The 15,251-nt window shown below is 41.4% G+C and overlaps 1 protein-coding gene across 1 annotated transcript in view; it reads left to right on the top strand.

Annotated features, from left to right (window-relative positions):
* Positions 1-15,251, top strand: part of tctn2 (tectonic family member 2) — a 77,265-nt gene that overhangs the window by 10,352 nt on the left and 51,662 nt on the right. Inside the window, exons 4-6 of the mRNA XM_080207919.1 lie at positions 1,119-1,320; positions 4,739-4,839; positions 13,585-13,784. Of these exons, the coding sequence (XP_080064045.1) occupies positions 1,119-1,320; positions 4,739-4,839; positions 13,585-13,784 (503 nt within the window). The remainder of the gene's footprint in view (positions 1-1,118; positions 1,321-4,738; positions 4,840-13,584; positions 13,785-15,251) is intronic.

Here is a 15,251-nt window from a genome sequence, read left to right as displayed (position 1 = left end):
ACCCTTCCACTGCTACCCTCTGTCTTCTATGGCCAAGATGTGGTGATGCCAGCGTTGGACTGGGTAAAAGCAGAAAGAAGTCTCACAACAGGTTTATTTGTAGCAAACGCCACAAACTTTCGGAACTGGCTGTCCCTTTGTCAGGTAGCTGGGAGTTCTGATCACAAACAGGGCACAATGACACAAACTCAATTTACACGAATAATGATTGGGATGTGAGTCTTTACAGCTAATCAAGTCTTAAAGGTACAGGCAATGTGAGTGGAGAGAGCTCTAAAGACTCACATTTCAATCATTATTCGTGTAAATTGAGTTTGTGTCATTGTGCCCTGTTTGTGATCAGAACTCCCACCCACTTGACGAAGGGACAGCCTGTTCTGAAAGCTTGTTGTGTTTGCTATAAATAAACCTGTTGGATTTTAAGCTGGTGTTGTGAGACTTCTTTCTGTTTCTATGGCCAAGCCAGTTCTGAATCCATCTGGCTAGTTCACCCTTGATCCCGTGTGATTTGACCTTTTGCACCAGCCTGCCATGTGGGACTTTATCAAATGCTTTGCTAAAATCCATGTCGACGACATCCACGGCCCTTCCCTTGTCAATCATTTTTGTCACCTCCTCAAAAAACTCAACCAAATTTGTGAGGCATGACCTCTGGTATGTCTGTTTGAAGCAAATCAGGGGAAGATTTTTGTGTTTTGGCACTTGGCAGTGTGAGCAGTGATTTTCTGGCTGCAGGGAGATATATAATGACTGGGGATGATTTAAATTTCTACACGTTGTTATTAGTTATAAGTAAGTAGTCTCACAACACCAGGTTAAAGTCCAACAGGTTTATTTGGTCGCACATTTGGTGATGTGGCTACCTAGATGAGTGTTAGCACATTTGGTGATACCAAATAAACCTGTTGGAATTTAACATCGTGTTGTGAGGTTACTTACTGTGCCTACCTCAGTCCAATGCTGGCAACTCCACATCTTAATTATAAATAATCAGCTGGTTGAAAAATAAGGTGGTGTTGAAAAATGGTGTAGAGCGATTTAATTGTTTATTTTTTTTTTTGATTGCTGATTGGAAAATTCTTCTGCCCAAATGCTAGTTTTGTGTTAATGTTATGTAGGAAACTCTCAATGTGGCATTGACCCTAGTTCGACCACTCGTCCTTTGTGAAAATTTTACAAATGAAACCAACTGCTGCCCAGAACCTCTGTGCATTGTTGAAACTCTCCGGGTGACCGCCTGTCTGAATGACCAACACTCAGCAACACTACTAGTCCAAGTTAAAATATATGTGAACTCAACGTTTCATGGGAGTATAAATGGTAAGTACTTGTTGGGTGCTTTTAGGAGATCTGGCATCAACCAATACTAACTCAAAACAAGAAGCTTTTTCTGAATTGTGAGTAAAAATCTGGTGGCACAGCAGCTATCTCTGCAGTCTCACAGCGCCAGGGACCTGGGCTTGATTCCTGACTTGGACCATCGTCTGTGTGAAATTTGTGCATTCTCCCCGTGTCTGCCCAGGTGCTCTGGTTTCCTCCCACAACCCGTGCTAGTTATGTGCATTGGCCATGCTAAATTCTCCCTCAGTGAACCCAAATAGATGCCGGAGTGTGGCGACTAGGGGATTTTCACAGTAACTTCATCGTAGCGTTAATGTAAGCCTACTTGTGACTCTAATTAATAAATAAAACAGCAACAGTGTTGAGAGGCTGCAAATTCGACACCCAACCATTGCTTTCTGCTCCTACATTTTTTCCAAGGTGTTCCATTGTAGATTGTGTCAGCAGCAAAACTTGTATTGCATTTTTTTTAGCCATTTATAAATATCAGGTGCCACTCCAATAGATTTACAATTGCTTTACTACCCACTGGAGATACAGGAGGTAATTGTTGGTCACCAATCTGTTATTCCGCTTACATTGGGTGCAATGTTTCAGGTGAGTCTGACCTCATAGTGAAAATAATTTGCCTTTAATAAATCCAAGCTATGTCTGAGATACCAGTTTGAGTTACTTAATATAGTAATGGAGAGGGTTAAAGAGGTTCTGTGCAGGTTGATGTGTCTAAACGCATTTCATGAAGTGCTACATAATAGACTTGTTTGAAAAATTGGGGCAGTGGATGGAGATGGGATTGACTAAGGGACAGGAAATAGAGATAAAGGTGAAATGATCTTCAAGCTGGAGAGAATTGTATACTGGTATTCCCCAGGGGTCAGTATAAGGAAATGTGTTCTTTTTGGTATATATTAATAACTTGGATTTTGATACACAGGGCAAAATTTCAAAGTTTGCATATGACTCCAAACTCAGTAATGTAATAAATAGTGAGGAGGAGCTGGTGGAATGGATTGATGCGTGGCAGATGAAATTTCATCCAGAGAATTGTGATGTGATTCATTTTGGTTGCAAGAACAATGTAGGGGGAAAAAAACAGTTTTAAAAAGGCTGCAGAAACAGAGTGAGCTGGAGATGCCTGAACAAATCTTTGAAGTTGGTAGGACAAGTTGAGAAGGAAATTCAAATAGCTTTAGTTTTATAAATAGAGCCAGAGAGTACAGAAGTAAGGAGGTGATGTTGAACATTAAACTGGCTGAGAGGGCTGGTATCCAGAAGACACATTTAATTGGCAAAAGAACCTGAGGAGACGTGACACGTTTACTTTTTCAGAAGACTAAGGAAATCTGGCATGTCAGTGACGACTCTGTCCAGCTATTACAGATGCACCATAGAAAGCATTCTTTCTGGTTGTATCACAGCTTGGTATGGCTCCTACTCTGCCCAAGACCGCAAGGAACTACAAAAGCTCATGAATGTTGCCCAATCCATCATGCAAATCAGCCTCCCATCCATTGACTCTGTCTACAGTTCCCACTACCTCGGCAAAGCAGCCAGCAGAACTAAGGACCTTACACACCCAGGACATTCTCTCTTCCATCGAGAAAAGGATACAAAAGTCTGAGGTCATGTACCAACTGTCTCAAGAACAGCTTCTTCCCTGCTGCTGTCAGACTTTTGAATGGACTTACCTCGCATTAAGTTGATCTTTGCCTACACCCTAGCTATGACTGTAACACTACATTCTGTACACTCTCACTTCCTTCTCTATGAACGGTATGCTTTGTCTGTATCGTGAGCAAGAAATAATATTTTTCTCTATGCTAATACATGTGACAATAAATCAAATCAAATGATCTGGGATGAACTGCATGAAAGACTAGTGGAAGTAAATTCATTTACTTCTGGGGGCGGCACGGTTGCACAGTGGTTGACACTGCTGCCTCACAGCTCCAGGGACCCAGGTTCGATTCCTGGCTTGGATCACTGTCTGTGTGGAGTTTGCACGTTCTCCTCGTGTCTGCATGGATTTCCTCTGGGTGTTCCAGTTTCCTCCCATAGTCCAAAGATGTGCTGGTTAGGTAGATTGGCCATGCTAAATTGACCCTGAGTGATGGGGGAGTGGCTAGGGTAAAATCCATGTGGTTATGGGGATCAGGCCTGGGTGGGATTGTGGTTGGTGCAACTTGATGGGCCAAATTGTCTCCTTCTGCAGTGTAAGATTCTATGATTAATATTTTCAAAAAGGAATTAGATAAATACTTGAACAGTTAAGATTTGAAATGCTTTGGGGAAAGAATAGGGATGTGAGACTAACTGGGTAGTGTTTTTGTTTTGAAAGGTCCTTCTCTCACAATGTGCCAGATGATGAAAGGTTACCTTAAAAGCTACCTCTGTCTCTGTCTCTCTCTCTCTCCCTCTCCCCACAGATGCTGCCTAACCGGCTGAGTATTTACAGCATTTACTGCCCTTGCTTCAAATTTCCAGTGTCTGCGGTATTTTGTTTGTTTTTTTGTGGGCTGAATAACCTCCTTATGTACTGAGAGTCACAGTTTCATTTAAAGTGAAGCTGCATCGGTTCTGCAGAAAAGTATAATTCAGGAGGGCAGATAGTGAAATCAGTGTTGCTCTTAAAGAATTCCATTGGACTCTCCAGCTCTTTTTCAGCTAGTCATCACCTTTGTAAAGTGGTGATTGTGAGGGTGACTGGGCCTATAAGACTCTAAATACATTAAATACAGTATTTAACATTAATATTTGACTACTTTCTATTTGATGAGGCACAGGTGTTAAATTTAACCTCCAGAGCTTTTAAAAATCAGTAACAAAAAAAACTTGCCAATCATTAAAAATGTGCAGCAAGGCATTAGATTTTTAAATACATTGTTGAAACAGGACAAGCTGCTGTTCTGAATATCAGAGATTTTTCTAAACAAATTTATTGTATTGGCAGTTTATTAATATCCATGGTCAGACTTTTCCAGTTCTTTGAGGTTAAGCTATGAATGTATCTTCTTGCTCGTCTAATAGTGAGAAAAAGCCTGTCATTTTTCTGAATTTATTTTTCATTGGATATGGTTCCACTAGCCCATCCAAGTATAAGCCTAAACAACTGACTCTGGTATTGCCACATTGCCTGATTTTGTCCTTTTTAACATGTGTGTTTTCATCAAGCGTTGTTGGATGATGACCCAGAGGAGGGAATTCCCGAATAACTTTCCCTCTTAAATCTGAGGATGTTGAGGCAGCATCTTTACAACAATTCTGGTTAAGATTGGCTAACTCATAACAGACAAGAGGTTCATAATGGCACCATCCTGCTCTGAATGTCTCTGTGCAACCTTGCTTCCCCAGTAAAGGATATGCTAACCATTGAACATTTGTTATTTTGTTTAATCAGAAACAAAGACATTGATTCCAGAACAAAAATACAATCCCCTCGGCTCATGTCCATGCAACTTAACAGCGAAAGTTTGTGATGTACGATGCTGCTGTGATGAGGTATTTCTGTATTTTAATAATGCTGTTCAATTATGTAGCCGTAGCTAGATTATAAACAGTTTTTTATGCAGGTTCACAAGTAAAACTGACAGTTAAATGGACGGTATCTGTAGTGTTTGGTATAACTGAGTTTGTTGCTTATTCCTTGTCTTTACTGTGTTGCATTAAGGAAATATGAAATAGTTATTGGACTTGTGAGTAATGCTCATCCAGTTGGTGGCTTTTCTGAAAGCAAAGAATTTGCCTAATGACCATACAAGTTAGGGACGGGAGTAGGCTACTCGTCCCTTCAAGCCTAATCTGCTGTTCAATAAGACCATGGCTCATCTGACTGTGACCATCCCGCCACCCCAATGATCATTCACCCCCTTCTTTATCAAGAATCTGTAAACTTCTACCTTGAAAGCATTGATAAACTCTGCTTCCACTGTCTTTGAGGAAGGGAGTCCCAAAGACTCTGTGTCCTCTGGGAGAAAAAAAATCTCATCTGTTTTAAATAGACAACCCCTTAATTTTAAACGGTGACCTTCCCTAGTTCTAGACTGTCCCACAAGAGATAACATCTTCACTATGTTCCTTAGGATCTTGAGTTACCTCTTACTCTTCTAAATTCCAGCAGACTGAAACCTAGCCTCTCCATTTTCTCCTCATCAAGTAACTCAGTCATTCATGGTATTACTTTAGTAAACCTCAGCTACTTGCAATGCATTTATGTCCTCCTTTAAGTAAGGAGACCGTCACTGCACACTGTACTCGAAATGTAATCTCACCAATTCCTGTACAACAGAAGCGCAACTGTTACTCATTTGCATTTATTCTTATTGGCTCACAGAAGCTACGCTATATAAAATATGCACTGGAAATAATGTAATTGACCTAGCGTGGGAAACAGAAAGAAAGAAGCGTGGAAGAGGTCACACACTATTAATAAAGCTGTTCATTTTTAAACAAAGTCTGTCCTGCATATCATATCTTCAATACATAACAAAAACTGGCGATGGGGACTATTGAGATGCATTTGCTAGCCACCTGGAAAGAAGAAATAAACCGAGGAAAAGTTGGAATAAAAAGAAAACGTGCCCTGGAGACTATAACGGGTAGTTGGATGTGAGCACAATAATGTGCAAGTATATTTATAGAGCTGGTAGTGATAAGTATGAGGCTAAAGCTTGATTGGCTACCTTGTGTGTAAGAAAATCGAGGTAGCTGCTGGAAATGTGGTTGTGAAATGTGCACATGGGAAACCTGCTTAAGTGAAAAAATGGTAGGAGTTCTTGGCATGGTGGGACTCTGATGAAAATGGGAAGCAGTGGAGCACTTTGACTATTTTGCACAGGCAAGCAAAGTATCTGAAGACATTGTGGTGCCCACTTTTCTGAGTGTGATGGTGGGAAACAGTTTTAATCTCCTCTGCAGTTTAGTGCAATCTGACACTAACGTACAAACAGATTGTGGATATTCTGCAAGCACATTTTTTAATGAAACCCTTGTGATTGCAAAGTGTTTTGGATTCCATAAAATAAACCAAGAGGAGGGGGAGTCAATCACGCAATTTCTGGCAGTGCTTAAAAGAATTGTAGAATTTTGTGTGTTTGGAGATTGCCTAATGACACTATTTGAGACAGATTTGTTTGTGGTCTGCCCAGTAAACGACAGAAAAACATCTGTTAACTGAAAGTAATTTTACTCCACGGAAGTCCATTGAAATTATTGTTTCTATGGAACTGGCTACAAAGGAAGCCCATCAGTTGAGTTTGTGTACTCGGAAGACACAAAATGTCCACTGAATCAGCACCTAAAGCCATTGAGACTCGAACATGTTACTGGTGTGTAAAGCCAGGATGTTCTGCTTCTGGGTTTTTGATAAGAGAGGGGATTAAGGGTTATGGGGAGAGGGCGGGAATGTGGAACTGAGCCACGACAGATCAGCCATGATCTTATTGAATGGCGGGGCAGGCTCGAAGGGCTAGATGGCCTACTCCTGCTCCTATTTCTTATGTTCTTATGATGTAAAGACAGGAATGTTGAAACCATGGGGAGGATAAAAGGACACACACAGTGTGCTTGCAGGAAGAAAAAGCAAACTATGAATAAAATTAAGAAGCAAGAGCAAACCAAGACAGCATTTAAACAAAATAAAAGGAGAAATGTCCATGCTGTACAACAGGGTCAAAAAGAGACTCAGTCAGAGGAGAAATTATCACTAATCGTGCTAACCATCGTTGGTGCTACTGACTGGGCAGCCATTAAGAATGGAAGTTGACACAGGGACAGCAGTCTCATTGGTATCTACAATGTGAAACTCCAACACATTCCCTTTAGGCCATCAACAATCATGCTGAAAATGTACACAGGTGAAGTGGTTTCTCTGAAAGGCCATGTTGAAATGGCTCTGCAATTCAATGGGCAAACAGCAGATATGCCTCCACTCATAGTGAAGGGAAACTATCCAGCATTGATAGGGTATACATGGCTGGAGAAGATTTAGCTGAGCTGAAGTCAACATAATGGCCAATGGAGAATCAGACCTCATGGAAATATTAAAGAAATGCACATTTTTGATTTTGTTTTTATAAAGTCACGTATTAACATATACAGTGAAAAGTATTTTTTACGCTATACAGACAAAGCATACCGTTCATAGAAAAGGAAACAAGAATGCAGAATGTCGTGTTAGAGTCATAGGATGTAGAGAAAAATCAAATTAATGCAAGGTAGGTCCATTCAAAAGGACATTTCTCCTTTTGTTTTGTTTAAATGCTGCCTTGGTTTGCTCTTGCTTCTTAATTTTATTCATAGTTTGCTTTTTCTTCCTGCAAGCACGTTCTGTGTGTCTTTTTATCCCCCCAATGGTTTCAACATTCCTGTCTTTACACCAGAAGCAGAATGTTCTGGCTTTGCACACCAGTAACGTGTTCAAGTCTGATGGCAGCAAGGAAGAAGCTGTTTTTGAGTTGGTTGATGCAAAAGTTTGAGATCATGTATCTTTTTCCTGACAAAAGAAGGTGGAAGAGAGTGTTTGGGGTGCGTGAGGTCCTTGGTTATGCTGGCTGCTTTTCCGAGTTAGTGGGAAGTGTAGACAGTGTCAGTGGATGGGAGGTTGGTTTGAGTGATGGACTGGGCTTCATTCACAACCCTTTGTAGTTTTTTACGGTCTTGGACAGGGTAGGAGCTATATCAAGCTGTGATACAACCAGAAAGAATGCTTTTTATGGTGCACTGCCAGAGGAGGTAGTAGAAGTAGATGCAATAGCAATGTTTAAGGGGCATTTTGACAGACATAAAAAATAGGCAGGGAATAGAGGGCTCATGTAGAGGCAAAAGGTTTTTAGTTTAGAAAGGTGTTATGTTCCTGTGCTGTACTGTTCTTTGTTTTACGCTCCTTCCTGGGATTGTTTAATCATTATGGAAGGTTTGACCCAAGTTTGGTGACAATTCTGAAATCATTGCATAATCTTTTGTGCCAGAATAAGATGTGTAAGTGGTTGCCCGTTCAATGCAATAACACCTTCATGCAAGCCAAAGAAGTGTTTTTTAAGGCCGGAGCTTTGATTCTACTTTACCTTCCTGCTTGTAGCAGCAAGGGTTTGTGAGCAGGTTTGTTGGCCTCAGCCAAAGATAATGTGTGACGTGGATGTAGGGACAGTGGGAAGAGAAACAAGTTATTGAGAAAATATTTTTAAAATGTTTTGTTACTAGTAATATTTGATATCTATATTGAACTTATTTGCTTAGAATTTCTGATGAATATTAAACTGGATCTATGATTCAATTCTATTCTTGGAAAATGAAAGCCATCAGAGGAGTAACATTTAATTGGTTTGAGTCACGTTAATTCAATTGAGAAATATTTGAGCAAATTCATAATCTTTAACTCTACATTCTGCACTTTCTTGTTTCCTTCTGTATGAACAGTATGCTTTGTCTGTATAGCATGAAAGAAAGAATACTTTTCACTATATGCTAATATATGTAACAAATCAAATTGAGCAATCTCGGGCAAAAGTAAATTACTTTGAGGAGACGCACAAACTTAATACATTTTAAATATAATTCCGTTCTCATTTAAATGTGAATTCCAACCTCAACAGCCTCTTATAGTAAAATATTCCTTGTTATAATCGCCTTCTGCCTGAGAAACATTTAACTCGTTCCCCGTCCTTTAGTCTTTTCGGGGTGATCCTTGGTCTTTGCTACTTAGTTATCGCTTCAAAAACCAGTGCAAACTTGCGATAGCCCCATCTTAAAGTCCTCCCGTTCTTCTTTGTGTTGAAAGTCTCAAGTATTTGGGTTTTTTTGTTATAGCTTTCATTTCATTTTTTGGTATAAGTAAAGCTCCAATGTTTCCTTTCCATAGCTGCATGGAGGGCACCCAGAGGCTGAAAAAGAATATGGACCCATGTTCCCTCTAATCAGAAACATGGCCCTATGGGGAATAAACAGGCTGTGCCCAAGCAACATTCTGTTTAAGATGCATGGCTGTGCATCAGTCTTAAAGGGACCGTTCAGTGCAATAAGTCAGCCATGCACAGCAAACAGAAGTTAGAGGAAACATTGATTTAGACTGGGTAACAGAATATTATGCCAGGAAGTTTGAAATTTGGTAGGAAGAATGAAAACACACTGTTTTAAAAAGTGAAGGACTATTTAATATTGGTATTCAAAGGGATGTGGTGTTCCTTGTGTGTGAATTACAAGGTTAACCCAGGTACCACAAGCGATTAGGAAGGTAAGTGGTATATTAGTTGTCATTGCAATGAAATTGGAATACAACATTATATGCCTTGCTGCAACTATGCAGGGCTTTAGTTGTACTCTGTACAGTTTTAACTTCCTTTGCCCTAAAGGGAAGTAAAAGAGATTCACTAGATTGATTCAAAGTATGAGAAAGCTTCCCCGTGGGGAGATGTTGAGTAGTATGGGCTCTTATTCACTAATATATAGAAGAATGAGAGGTGATCTCATTGAAACATATGGCGTTCTGAGCAAATTGTTTCCCCTGGTCAGAGAGTCTAGAACTGGAAGCCAGTGTCTCGGAATAAGATGTTGGCATTGAGGAGTGAGATGAAGAGAATTGTCTTTCCTTGGAGGGATGTGAATCTATGGAATTCTCTGCCCTGGAGAGCTGGAGGTGTTCTGTCTTTGAATTTGTTGAAGACTGAGATTGAAAGATTTGTTTGTGCAGACTTAATGGGCCAAAATGTCTCTTCTGTACTATATGACTCTATGGGGGTGATCTTATCAGCTTGGTATGTCAGTTGATCGGTGTGGGAAGCCGGTAAGATCATGAGAGAGGCAAAAAACCAGGTTTGCACTCGGCACCCTAGGTGACAATTAGCTGGGGTTATGGGGGTGATGTTCAGGGGAGGGATAGGTGGAGGGGATGATATCTGTGGGGAGGAGGGTGGGCTATGGTTGGGGGACTGCCAGATCTCTGTCACACACAACATTGAGAGATCTGCGCATGTGCGATAGCACCCTCTAGTGTGACAGTCGGCTTTCCATCAAGAATAGACTCCATTCATTCCCTCTACTGGTGCGAATCACACTTTGTGTCATTTTTACATGAAGTGCCATAAGATCATGTCTGAAAGCACACTGTAAAAATGGATGTGACTCTCTCCGGTTTTCACGCTCATTCAGCACTTAAGGGGCAGCCTTACCAAAAAAACATGAGTTTTGAGCAGTAAGAGCTATGCTTATTGGGAGAGAAAGTGGAATTGATGTACAAATGCAGCTATGACCTTTTTGAACAGTGGAATAAGAAATAGAAGCAGGGGTAGATCCATTTGGCCTACTCCTCCTCCTATTTCTTGTATAAATTGCCTATATGTGATGCTCTGAACTGTGACCAATAGAATCATAGAAACCCTACAGTACAGAAACAGGCCATTTGGCCCATTGAGTCTATACCGACCACAACCCCACCCAGATTGTCCAAATGGTCCCGTGTTTACCGAGATCCTGATCATTTTGGAAAAACACCAATGTACCCTCCTTCCGAATTCCCTGTCATATGTCTGTCAGGACAGTTTCCTTCAGGTGGCATGTTATGAAGTGCTAATAAGATGCTGTACTGTGATTAAAAATTGTTAATTTTTAGCAATTACATTGCTTACCTAATTACATTTTAGCAATGACATTGGTTTGGTGGTGGTGGTGGAAACCTCTGAATATCTGCTTACATGATGTAGAGATGTCAGCACTGGACTGGGGTGGGCACAGTAAGAAGTCTCACAACACCAGGTTAAAGTCCAACAGGTTTATTTGATAGCACAAGCCACAAGTTTTCAGAGCGCTGCTGCTACATCAGGTGAGTGGGAATTCTGTTTGCAAACACAGCATATAAAGACACAAACTCAATTTACAAAACCTGGCCTCAATCGGGACCTTGGGTTCATGTCACACAATCTATAACCCCCATGACTTGCCTGGGTTTGCAAAATCTCATTAACTGTCCTGTCTGGAGACAATTCGCATCTTTGAACTTATGCTTCACCCTCTCTCCACTCACATTGTCTGTACCTTTAAGACTTGTCTTAAAGCGCATCAAGGTAGATAAATCCCCAGGACCTGATGAAGTATATTCCAGGACGTTGTGGGAGGCTAGGGAGGAAATTGCGGGTCCCCTAGCCAGGATATTTGAATCATCGATAGTCATGGGTGAGATGCCTGAAGATTGGAGAGTAGCAAATGTTGTGCCTTTGTTTAAAAAGCACTGCAGGGAAAAGCCTGGGAACTACAGGCCAGTGAGCCTCACATCTGTGGTGGGTAAATTGTTGGAAGGTATTATGAGAGACAGGACCTTCAGGCATTGAGATGCAAGGACTGATTAGGGGCAGTCAGCATGGCTTTGTGTTTGTGTTTTTTGAAGGGGTAACCAAGAAGGTAGATGAGGGCAGTGCAATTGATGTTGTCTACATGCCCTTTCGCAATGCCTTTGACAAGGTACCGCATGTAGGTTGTTGCATAAAGTTTAAATCTCACAGGATCCAGGGTGAGGTATCTAAATGGATACACAATTGGCTTCTTGACAGAAGCCAGAAGGTGGTTGTAGAGAGTTGATTTTCAAACTGGAGGCCTGTGACCAGCGGTGTGCATGGTAAGAAGTCTCTCAACACCAGGATAAAGTCCATCAGGTGTGCCTCAGGGATCAGTACTGGGCCCACTGTTATTTGTCATTTATATTAATGATTTGGATGAGAATATAGGGGGCATTGTTAGTAAGTTTGCAGATGACACCGAGATTGGTGGCATGGTGGACAGTGAGGAAGGTCATCTCCAATTGCAGCGGGATCTTACGAGGTAATGCATTTTGGTAGATTGAACAAGGGCAGGGCTTACTCAGTTAACAGTAGGGTGTTGGGGAGAGTTACAGAACAAAGAGATCTAGGGGTACATGTTCATAGCTCCTTGAAAGTGGAGTCACAGTTTGACAGAGTGGTGAAGAAGGCATTCAGTATGCTTGGTTTCATTGGTCAGAACATTGAATACAGGAGTTGGGACGTCTTGTTGAAGTTGTACAAGACATTGGTAAGGCCACACTTGGAATATTGTGTGCAATTCTGGTCACCCTATTATAGAAAGGATATTAAAGTAGAAAGAGTGCAGAAAAGATTTACTTGAATGCTACTGGGGCTTGATGGATTGAGTTATAAGGAGAGGCTGAATAGACTGGGACTTTTCTCTGTGGAGCGTAGGAGGCTAAGGGGTGACCTAATAGAGGTCTATAAAATAATGAGGGGCATAGATCAGCTAGATAGTCAATATCTTTTCCCAAAGTAGGGAAGTCTAAAACTGAAGGGCATAGGTTTAAGGTGAGGTGGGAGAGATACAATAGTGTCCAGAGGGGCAATTTTTTCACTCAGAATGGTGAGTGTCTGGAACAAGCTGCTAGAGGTAGTAGTAGAGACAGGTACAATTTTATCTTTTAAAAAGCGTTTAGATAGTTACATGGGTACAATGGGTATGGAAGGACATGGGCCAACTGCAGGCAATTGGGATTAGCTTAGGGGTTTTTAAAAAAAAACAAAGGTGGCATGGATAAGTTGGGCTGAAGGGCCTGTTTCTATGACCTGTGAAGACTCTCATTTCAACCATTATTTTGTAAATTGAGTTTGTATCTATATATGTCTTGATGTGAACAGAACTCCCACTCACTTGATGAAGGAGCAGAGCTCTGAAAACTCGTGGCTTGTGCTACCAAATAAACCAGTTGGACTTTAACCTGGTGTTGTGAGATTTCTTACTGTATCTGCTTACAAACAGGACTGAAATGGAGAGGCTTTTTTTTATCATTGATTCGTGGGATGTGCGCATTGCTGGCTGGGCCAACGTTTATTGCCCATCTCTAATTGCCATTGAATGGAGTGGCTTGCTAAGCCATTTAAGATTCACCACTTTGTTGTGGGTCTGGAGTCACATGCAGGCCAAACTGGGTAAGGCAGATTTCCTTCACTAAAGGATGTTAGTGAACCAGATGGATTTTACAACAATCGACAATGATTTCATGGTCACCATACATCATGCTTTTTAGGTGTCTATGGAGGCAATGTGTACCAACCCTTTGATTAATTATGCTCAGTTGAGAATGTAGTTGATACTCCTACTGGTTCCCTTTCCTCTGTGTTCAATCTTCTCTTGCTTGACTTTTAATTCCAGATTACTGATCATCTGTTAATATTTTTTGTTTGATGTCATTATGGAATGTGAATTATGTTAAGTAACTTTCCTTTTTTTTCCCAGGAATGTACACCCAGTATGATGCAGCTGTTTCAGTCTGAATGCTTTACAGGAGTTTTTGGAGGCGATGTATCCCAACCCTTTGATCAATTATGCTCAGTTGAGAATGCAGTTGATACTCCTGACTGGTTCCCGTTCCTCTGCGTGCAATCTTCTCTTGCTAACTCACCGTACCTGGGCCTGTTCTATGATGGCAATACTGTGTAAGTTTATATAACCAGTGCAACGTCAATTATAATTGGTAAAATAAGTTAATCTACATAATCTGTTGTGCCTTAACCATTGGTGTTTGATTAGATTGACTTCTCTTCCTTGTTTAATGCTTTATAGTATCGTACAATTGAATTTGTGGTTTATGCTTAAAAACTGCTACTTTTATACCAGTGCAAAGCAGCTGTGAAATGATACAGGTTTCTGGTCTTCACCTCAAACCTGTATCCTAAACCTAAAAGGCACATTCCAGTTGGCACAGTTACCCAAACAAACAGTTGAACTCTGAATTTAAAAAACGATGCTGGATCTAGGAAAAGTCTCATAAGAACATAAATAGGAGCAGGAATAGGCCATCAAGCCCTTCGAGCCTGCCCTGCCATTCAATAAGATCTAGCTGATCTGAAGTGGTTCAGTTCCACTTTCCTGCTTTCTCCCCATAACCCTTAATCCCCTTGCCTACCAAAAACCTATCTACCCGTGTCTTAAATATATTTAGCGAGGTAGCCTCCACCACTTCAACGGGCAGAGAATTCCAGAGATTCACCACCCTTTGAGTGAAGAAGTTCCTTCTCAACTCCGTTCTAAACCACCCCCCCCCCCTTTATCTTGAGGCTGTGCCCCCTAGTCCTACTGTCCTTTCTGAGCAGGAAGAGTCTCTCCACCTCTATCCTATCCATCCCATTCATCATCTTATACGTCTCAATGAGATCTCCTCTCGTTCTTCTAAACTCCGAGTACAGACCCAGTCTATTCAGCCTCTCTTCATAGTCCAACCCCCTCATCTGCAGTATCAGCCTAGTGAACCTCCTCTGCACTCCCTCCAAGGCCAAAATATCCTTGCGCAAGTGCGGTGACCAGAACTGTACACAGTACTCCAGCTGTGGCCTCACCAGAGCCTTGTACAGTTGCAGCAAGACCTCCCTGCTTTTATATTCTAATCCCCTCGCTATAAAGGCCAACATCCCATTCGCCTTCTTGATCACCTGCAGACTGGGTTCGTGCGACTCATGCACAAGGGCCCCCAGGTCCCTCTGCACCATAGCGTGCTGCAGCTTTTCGCCCTTTAGTCCCTTTCGCCCTTTGGGTCTCATACCCAAAATGTTAAGTTATCTTTTCTCCATGACAGCTGACTGATGAATTTAATTGAGTATTTTGAAGGGTAACCAAGAAGGTAGATGAGGGCGGTGCAGTTGATGTTGTCTACATGGACTTTAGCAAGGCCTTTGATAAGGTACCGCATGGTAGGTTGTTGCATAAAGTTAAATCTTACGGGATCCAGGGTAAGGTATCTAAATGGATACAAAATTGGCTTCTTGACAGAAGCCAGAGTGTGGTTGTAGAGAGTTGTTTTTCAAACTGGAGGCCTGTGACCAGCAGTTTGCACGGTAAAAAGTCTCACAACACCAGGTTAAAGTCCATGAGATGTGCCTCAGGGGTCAGAGCTGGGTCCACTGTTA

Source organism: Carcharhinus amblyrhynchos, chromosome 20 (genome assembly GCF_965287045.1).
Source record: "Carcharhinus amblyrhynchos chromosome 20, sCarAmb.v2.hapA, whole genome shotgun sequence".
Taxonomy (NCBI): Eukaryota; Metazoa; Chordata; class Chondrichthyes; order Carcharhiniformes; family Carcharhinidae; genus Carcharhinus; species Carcharhinus amblyrhynchos.
The sequence above is the reverse complement of the archived record's forward strand: the minus strand, read 5'-3'. Positions and strand labels throughout refer to the sequence as shown.